The sequence below is a fragment of the Squalius cephalus genome (genome assembly GCF_949319135.1).
Source record: "Squalius cephalus genome assembly, chromosome: 10".
NCBI classification, from domain to species: domain Eukaryota; kingdom Metazoa; phylum Chordata; class Actinopteri; order Cypriniformes; family Leuciscidae; genus Squalius; species Squalius cephalus.
Genome location: NC_137131.1, coordinates 33,997,229 through 34,006,577, shown reverse-complemented (window position 1 = coordinate 34,006,577; position 9,349 = coordinate 33,997,229). Strand labels below are relative to the sequence as shown.

At 38.0% G+C, this 9,349-nt stretch overlaps 1 protein-coding gene across 2 annotated transcripts; it reads right to left on the bottom strand.

Moving 5' to 3' along the window:
* Positions 1-326: 326 nt before the first annotated feature.
* On the bottom strand, positions 327-6,474 carry ackr3b (atypical chemokine receptor 3b). 2 transcript variants are annotated; one of them, XM_079883396.1, is made up of 3 exons: positions 6,299-6,425; positions 5,099-5,298; positions 327-2,121 (listed from the first exon to the last, which is right to left on the bottom strand). In XM_079883396.1, exon 3 carries the CDS (start codon positions 2,071-2,073, stop codon positions 985-987), a length of 1,089 nt encoding a protein of 362 aa, XP_079739522.1. In that variant the 5' UTR covers positions 2,074-2,121; positions 5,099-5,298; positions 6,299-6,425; the 3' UTR covers positions 327-984. The 2 variants fall into 2 exon arrangements, with proteins under 2 accessions (XP_079739522.1, XP_079739521.1); XM_079883395.1 differs by lacking the exon at positions 5,099-5,298 and having other exon boundaries at positions 6,299-6,474.
* Positions 6,475-9,349: the final 2,875 nt, after the last annotated feature.

The following is a 9,349-nucleotide window of genomic DNA, read 5'->3' as shown; positions in this document are numbered from 1 at the left end:
ATTATGAACAAACATCAAGTTAACATCAACCTAAATTAACAAATGCTGTAAACAAGTTTATTGTTAGTTCATGATATCTAATATATTAAATAATGTAAATAAACCGTTGTAACATGTTAATGATCTTGCATACAAGTAACGCATGTTCTCAAAAGATACAAGACATAAAATAATTATTAAGATAATGCTTAAATGTGAGTGCTCATGGGTTAATTTGTAATCAAACAAAACAAAACTATTCAAGAGAATTCCAAAATATTTATATATCTTTTATTTCAACGGCACATTTTTGTCAGACAATATTACAAAACACTGAACATACACACTGAGTATATAAATATAATTTTATTTACAAAACATTTACAAATGCAGCTACCATTGCTCTTGAAATGTACAACTTATATGTAAAAAAAAAGTGTATCATTTCCCACAAGCATAGCAAACAGCATAACATCAGTTTACAATAGCTACATCTAATCTTGATTTGGGCTTGCTTCTCTCCACTCAAATGTGTGGGTTTTCAACATCCCCTTCCATTTTACCAGACATAACTGTACATTACACATTGTGTATGAAAATGTGATCTTTAGTCTTTCCGGCAGATGTACGAAAGCCACTGATAAGTGGAGAACGGATTATATGAGTCTCTCTGTGGCTCCAGGACAGGGAGGGACCTTTTCCACCAATTTCACTGACACAAAAGCCTAGCTAGACTTACAAGGCTAATACGCTTACAAATCAAATCAATACAAGTGCTTTCTCAATACATTTATAACTGTAATAATAATGTACAAAAAGCATAAACATTCATCTGTTTATAAAGATTAAGCAAACTGTATGTGTACAAAGTTGTTCCACTATTTTACAAAACCTCAAATTTTGCTATGCCTCAAGAACTCAAAGTACAGAGAGATTTACATGACGGTTCCCTGTTTATCTCTGAGCTTTGCAGAGCTAGTGTTGATCAACACCATCATAGAACGTTCATAATGGTCCCTGGTTCTCCACAGCGGAGTATTCAGTCTCAGACACATGCGAGGCATCGATGAGCCTAGCAAGGCCAGTTTTGGTAGAGTACTTGAAGATGAAGGCTTTCATGAGGTCGTAGCGGTAGTTCTTGTTGATGAAGTTGTAGATGATGGGGTTCAAGCAGCAGTGAAGGAGGGAGAACCACTGGGTGAGATGCAGTGCTGCATAGAGAGCGTTCTCTAGAGTGCAGTTGAAGGGCAGCACGTTGAGAAAGGCTAGCGTGTCAAGCAGTAGAGCTCCATGGTAGGGCACCCAACACACTAGAAAGACCACAATGTAGGTGAAGACGAGGCGACGGCTGATGCGACGTTCCTGGTCAGCTGTGGGTTGGATGGTACCGGCCAAGAGGACGTAGAACACAGCAATTATAGGGAAGGGAATGGCAAAGCCGAGCATGAAGAAACTCATTTGGATGCCAACTGTCCACTCCTTAGTGGTGTCTGCTGGGAAAACAGACTTACATACGATGCTGTCTGAATACCTGGATTTCTCAGCCTGAAGGAAGTATGTTTCAGGGAGGGCGGCAAAGAGTGCCAGCAGCCAAACGCCCACACAGATTAGCTGTCTGGTCCTTCTCTTCCTCTGACTGGGACCGTCTCCAAAAAGTTTCACGGACAGGTAGCGGTCCACACTCATGCATGTAAGGAAAAAGATACTGCTAAAAAGGTTGACACTGAAGATCAGGTGTGTAATTTTGCACATGGCATCACCAAAAGGCCAGTGGCCGAGTTGAAGCAGAGAACTAATGGAGACCGGAAGAGTGGCCACTACGCAGAGGTCAGCGATGGCTAGGTTGAGGATATACAGGTGAGTCTCGTAACGTTTCCTCTCAGATCGCACGTTCACCCACACCACCAGAGCATTGGCGGCGAGGCCGATGATGAAGAGGAAGATGTAGAGCACAGAGAGGGCGTAGAGCAACGCCTTCTGGCTGAAGGTGCTGTGACACACTTCCACATGGGAGACATTATCGTCAAGAGCTGAGAAGTTTAGGTCGCCCAGTGCATCCAAAATGTCATTGAAGTCATTCACGTTCACACTCATCTTGCCACGTCTTTGTTATTGCCGCTATTGGGATGCAACGGCTGTGACCTGAAACAAAAAGAGAGCCACTGTTATGACACGTTGACAGAAAAAAAAACACGAACGGGACCAATTAAACTCAGAGAGACAGAAAAATGTAAAACAAAGAACGTTTATTTATAAAACACACATAATCTGAAACATGTTGAACACACCAGGATCCCTTGTCAGAGAGCAGGACCTTGTACTGTTTAATAATTCAGTGCATGGGTTTATTTCTCAGGCTTACTGGATTGCGCTTAATTTAAGAATAAATTTAAATGGTCACAAAATCAAAGAGGGTGTAACGATCACCAGCTGGAGCTGCCCTTGTGAGCCACCAGAGGGCAGTCCACATCAGACTATCATATTCACTCACTAACTACATTTCCCATAACTCACTGCCCGGACTCATCATCACTTATCACTGATCACATTCACCTGTAACTCATTCACTGATTGCATTCACCTGTCTCATCATCCTGTTAGTCTGTCTATATATACCTTGTTCATTCATTCACTCACCGCAAAGTCTTGTTAAGTGTTACACTGCATTTCTGAGCGTTTCCCTGGTTTTCTTGTTTCTTGGTTTTTGATATCTTGCCCTGTTCCCTGGATTACTCTCTTGCCTCTGGTCCCTGCTTGTTTTGTTTGTTTTGTTTGTTTCTTTGTTTTGACTACCTGCCTGTGTATGACCCTAGCCTGTACTTTGGATTACGCCTCTGGATTGCCCCAGCCAATAAAGCTGCATTTGGATCTCCTACTTCGTGTCTCTGAGCAGTACGTAACAGAGACACGAAGTAGGAGATCCAAATGCAGCTTTATTGGCTGGGGCAATCCAGAGGCGTAATCCAAAGTACAGGCTAGGGTCATACACAGGCAGGTAGTCAAAACAAAGAAACAAACAAAACAAACAAAACAAGCAGGGACCAGAGGCAAGAGAGTAATCCAGGGACCAGAGGCAAGAGAGTAATCCAGGGAACAGGGCAAGATATCAAAAACCAAGAAACAAGAAAACCAGGGAAACGCTCAGAAATGCAGTGTAACACTTAACAAGACTTTGCGGTGAGTGAATGAATGAACAAGGTATATATAGACAGACTAACAGGATGATGAGACAGGTGAATGCAATCAGTGAATGAGTTACAGGTGAATGTGATCAGTGATAAGTGATGATGAGTCCGGGCAGTGAGTTATGGGAAATGTAGTTAGTGAGTGAATATGATAGTCTGATGTGGACTGCCCTCTGGTGGCTCACAAGGGCAGCTCCAGCTGGTGATCGTTACAGAGGGAAGGGACAATGAGTCAAATAAGGGTGTCCACATTTAATAAAAGGAAAAAATATATATTTAAAATATGTTCCAAATTCTTAGAAATGTGCTTATTCATGAAAACAATTTAATGACTAAAATGTAATGCAGTGTAACCATCAAGCAAAAGCTAATAACATTTTTCTTTCACCTTGGATACATGTAATTGTACACATCTTAATCATTATTTTCAAAAACTGTTCTAAATATAATTCTCAGTGTAAAGTTTTTTATATCAAATATTAGGGATATCTTATTCACAAATATTATCATTTTGGGGAGTCGCACCACATGACATTGTACAATATGATCCACCCTTGTCTTGTCTTAAAAAGGTCAAATTTTCTGATATTTAAGAAATGTATTGACCTTAAACATACAGTCATGAACATCTGCACGTCCATGTTTCTGCACATTGGCTGCACCACGCTCTTTATGACTGATTTAGGTTTTGAAAATAACATTGAGCCGTGAAGCAGTTTTGTTCAGAATTTGTTTTAGTGTTACTTCATTGTATTAACTGTAATAATATCAGACTAGACTGACAAAAAAGCAAACGTGATTCAATGATCAAAGACTAAGCTGTAATGCTTTGCTGAACATAAGGACTAAATGCCTGGCAGCAATACCCAGACGGTTGAGCAAAAGCTTATTGGCAGACCTCAGTTGTCATGCAGTGACCTAGTGAAAAGCTAAGTAGTTATCCATGGCAAATGGGAGGCATTAAGGATCTACAAAAAAGTTCAGCACAACCAACAGGCCAGACGAGTGAGTACAATGATAGAGAGCAGAGTGTAACTCTCCTGAAGGCATCAGAGAGAGACTAATGCCTGTTAGAAGTGAGATAAGTCATAGACAGAGGGGAGGATGGGCGGCTGCTGCTCCCTCTGCGACACAGAGGGGTGAAAGGTTCTTTTCTCAAAATGATATGCTCAGCTTGAGGACTGGATGCCAGGCTTTGAACTGACAAAAGCTAAAGAGAACAGAGAACCACCAGACTGGCGCTGTGTCAAAGTTTTTACCATTTACACATTCTCAAACACAGATGTACACACATCTCTAATCACACAGTTTTGATCTTCAACCCCCAGGGTTTGCAGAATAGAAAAAAAAAAACACTGGCACACTTAAGCATGCTTTTTAAAACTAAAACTTTGTGCAGTGAAGCAGAAATGATAAACACAGTTATGCTTTTTCACATTTATTAAGTAAAGATGGAAAATATTAAACAAAATATCTGTTTACAATTGGCCTGGCATAAAAAAAAAAGATACAACTATAAACTTGTGTTTTGCTAAAGAACCATCAAGTGATAGAATGAGTTTAGGCTTGTTTATTTTCATTCCAAATCAACCCTGACCCTTGAACACGGTTAGCGCCTGACCTTAATTTCATTAAAAGAAATATGAGAAGAGACACAGCTGCTCTTAATGCATCCTGTGATCCTTATTGCAAGATCCTCAATCGCCTCCAAAACAAAGACTTATTTTACAGCTTTCCACTCTGACATCATTAGACTAGGGAGACAGAGAGGGCAGCGTAAACCTCTGACCTGATTTACCAGGTGCAATTGAAAAAATCAGGTGCCATAAAATGTGATGGTCCATTACAGACGGCCCCAAGCACTACTATCACGTCCCCCAGCCTTGTTGTAAAACTGTTGCGTGTACACTGCTCAAACACAGCGGCCCCCTCACCTGATCTTACGGCCCCAGGCATCAAGCACACTTGCCCGCACAAAGACTTAGCTGTGTGGACACAGCGACTCTCCAAGCAGCCCCCTCCTTCCCCTCTCTCTCTCTCTCTCTCTCTCTCTCTCTCTCTCTCTCTCTCTCTCTCTCTCTCTCTAAGTCTTAAAGTTCCCTTGAAACTCAGTATTGTTTCACTCCAAAGTGTTCTGCAAGCATGAAATAAGGGAATTATCAGTCATGGTTAAAGAATGAAATCTTCACTGTACTGAATGTGAGTGCAGGGAAAATGTAACAACAATACAAGGAGTAAAACAAATCCCTTGAAAACATGCTGATCATGAAACTGGAAGGAAACTATACCATGGGAATTTAAATAAATTAGTCCCACATTACATAACGAGTAGCCTACTGTAAGTGTGGACTTAATAAAAAACAGAAATATGTTAAAATATTAATATGTTTCTGTTCATAAATATACAGAATAAAACTAAATAAAATAATGTAAGAAGCCTGAGTCAACATTTTCAGAAGGGGAGAGTTTCAGTTTAAGTAGCTAAATACTGCATTATTTAAACCCTTTGGTCACAAAAAAAAAAAAAAAAAAAAAAAAAAAAAATGTATATATGTATGTAGGCTATATATATATATATATATATATATATATATATAAAATTAAATGAATGGATTCACAGGAACTGATTCTAGCTCCAGAAAACAAAAAAAAAGACCGAAAGCGTCTCGAAAGAGATGAGAAACAAAAAGAGTCACTTTACCTGACCCTTTAGACACAATAATGCATATCCTACTCTTAAAATGTGCATTTAAATTAATTTATTCTAAAACAGCATTAATTTGTTTGTTATATTAGCCTAAATATAATTGGATTTCACGTTGGTAGCCTTACAGTGACAAATCCGCGGGATTGGACACTTCTAATCCACGCCACCATCTGAGAGTTTCGGGCTCGGGAAATTTGTTAAGATAGATATTTTTAAGTCGGCTACCTTAACTTTCTAAGTGTAGCATTAGAGAAAGTTACTTGAGGTTTTAAGACCGCATTTAAAACTGATATCTTGTAACACCTCAAATTAGTTTTAAGTGTATCATGGTCCGGTACGAGTAGGCTATGGAAAAGGCTGCATTTAAAAACTAAAATCTCTCACACAATCACGTGCACACACAAACAAGACGTACAAATTAACTTACAATCCTTGTGGTCTGATTTGATGCTCCTAGACTTTTAAACGTAGAACTTTGGTATCGAGATTCCGATGCCTGGAGAAAATGTTAAAGTCTTGTGGTTATCCGTACGAGAGGATGGCGTGATTGTCCCTCTGCGCTCTGACTGCACTTGCTGATATATAGTTCTGAGAGCAACGCCTACCGAACGCTATCGGAAAAGTGAATCACTTCAAGTTTCTGTCCAACAACAATGTGAATAGCGGACGTGCGACACATCGGATTTCCACTCCCATTTTAAACAGCGATATAAACAAAAAAGACTGTTCGAATATAAAAATACGCCTTTGTGTTTTGTTTTCGCACGAGAGTTGTTTAGAGAAATCAAAGCAGCCTATCCATGCGAAAGTTTCATTGAGGACTTCCACAGTTTCACAGGCTGAAATGCGCTTCGTGTAATATATTCTCAAGATTTTTGTATAAACATTCTTTGCACTATTCAAGGTACCACTTTATAACTATCATTAATGCTGTAACAATTCTATATTGCTAACATATCATTTCCTATCGTATCATTCCATTCAAAGAGTTTAAAATATCGTATAGAATAGCCTAATAGCCTATATTCAAATTGGAATGTACCAAATGATCTGTTAAGCATTAGCTATGGTTTGTTAGCTAATGACTAATTATAAATTAGGCTATTATAATACAATTATTATAGGCTATCATATTACCGGTAAAAGGACTAGTGCCCTATCAGTCATATAAAATTGATTTAATTTTTAATTTAATTTTAAACGTTACGTTGATTTTTAGTTGCTTCAGGGTAAGGTCTTTTATAAAATGTAGCTTGCTGTACCATGCTGTAAGTAGTAGCAGGTGAATGTTGTTTTGTTGTTTTTCCTGTGTTCCATTCTTTTTGCATCCTCTTGGCAATCCCTCAAAGACTTCCAAGCAGTTTGCTAAATTTAGACATGAGGAAGCTCACCTGTTCTGAATCTTCAGCTGGCCTCTGTTTAGTTTTATATTTTCTGGATAATGGCCAGTCCCTATTGTATGTGGCTTGGAAAAGTGGAAACTGAAATTAAGCATGCTTAACAATATCAATGAAATCTTGATGAGATAAATTGTTCAGGGGTATGGAGTGAAGTGATGCATTTGATCGTAGCATAAACACTAATAGTGCATTGATCCAACTTCTAAACATAATTTGACTTCCTGGAAAAGAGATAAGCCAGATGAATGCAACTGTAATCACAACACGGAAAGTGTAAAGACTTTGCCAGCATTATTTTTTGATTGCGATAATAATTTGGACGGAGATGGATCAATGTGCTTGCTTATGCATGTAAACATATGAAATCAGTCGGAACACCTGAACAATAAACATCATTTGTGAAGCCACCCCTGAAATGGGGAAATACACTTTCAAGCATAACAGTTTCCACATTAAAAGCAACTTCACACCAGACTCAATAACAATTGATAGGTCAATGCTCTCTGTTTGAAGATTCTGACCATGCAGAGTGGAAACCATCAGCAGTTGAAAGACATTTGGTTTTAGTTAGGGGCGTAGGCTGGTAAACTGAGACATGTTCCAAATTAAAGATTGTTAAAATGGTCTTTCCATCTTATTAAGTTTTCATTAGAGTCTGTTTTTTTGTGTCTGGAAAGGAAAGGTTTTCACAAAAGAACACTGGTTTTGGATTAGAATGCTTATGGGGTGTCTATTAAAACAAAAATATAAAAAAAATTCTTGACAACCTCATTGTTGACAGTTTTATTAACAAACTGCTATCAACTGCAAGTAGGCTAGCTGTTCACTTCCCATCATGCATGTAAGGGATCATCCCAGCAAACAGGGAAGATTCTCAGAACTTTGGCTAACGTTCTAGCATGGTTCTCTCTATAGGCCTAGATGAACAAATGTTCTACAGTAAAATTAATGTTTTTCAAATTATCTGGTCTTTAATGTATGTTATTTATACATTGAGCATTTTTAGTTGGACATTCATCTAACATATTTAAGCCTTACATTCTAAAGTAACTTTCACAAAATATTTGCTCAATGATAAAATAGAACGTTCCCGTAATGTTTTCTCTAACGTTTGCAATAACCAAGAAAAAAAAAAAAAGTAAAACATTAAAAAAATGGACACTTTGAACGTTCGGAGAACATTTAGGGGCCGTTTACACAACACTGTTTTCAACTAAAAACAAAAAACTATGTATGCGTTTTGACCGTTCATTTACACGACAACTGCGTTTTGGGGGCCTGAAAACGCAAACTTTTGAACATGGGTTTTAAAGTGCAAGTTTTTAAAAACGATATCGTTATCTTCTCCGTGTACACTTCAAAAACGGAAATTTGTGAAAACGGTGCAGGCTATGGGCGAGTAGTTTTTCTGCCAACTACTAGTGACATCGCCAACTACTGGCCTGGCAGCATAATACAGCGTTTTAATTATTTTCGCAGATTCGGGTGAATAGGATCGTTTTAAAAATGTTGTCGTCTGTACGTGAAAAACGCCAAAGAAAACCTTTTTTCCCGTAGTAGGGGAGAGCAGGGCACAACCTAACGCAGGGTTTGTTGTAACACACTTGTTTTTTCCACGCATTCTATAGCATAATGAAACTTAGTGTATTTACTAGTTGCCATATCAACACTATATACAGAAAAAAAATTGCCAAAATTCAGAAATCTTTGGAAAATATCACTGAACATTTATTTAACCATAGCAAAAGTTAAAGTCCAACTGAAATATGTTTTGAACTATGCTGAATAACTCTAATTTGCGGTGTGTTTGTTGTCAAACTCAAAAATTTGTTTATTTTTAATTATTAAAAATGCCATTATTTTATATGAAAAACTTAATAATCGTATTTTATTGAGAAAATATTTTAATATTTCTTGTATATTTTTTTTATTAGATCAGAGTACATTTTAAGCTGTAATATATATAGTCATGTTACAATGTTCCCCTCACATGTTACATCGTACCCCACCTACTGTATGGGGCATGTTGTCACAATTCACTTCCAATCTTTCAGGGTAAATCAAGAAAAAAAGTAGCC

Excerpts from the sequence above, each read along its gene's own strand:
- ackr3b (XM_079883395.1), bottom strand. The coding sequence starts at position 2,073 with ATGAGTGTGAACGTGAATGACTTCAATGACATTTTGGATGCACTGGGC.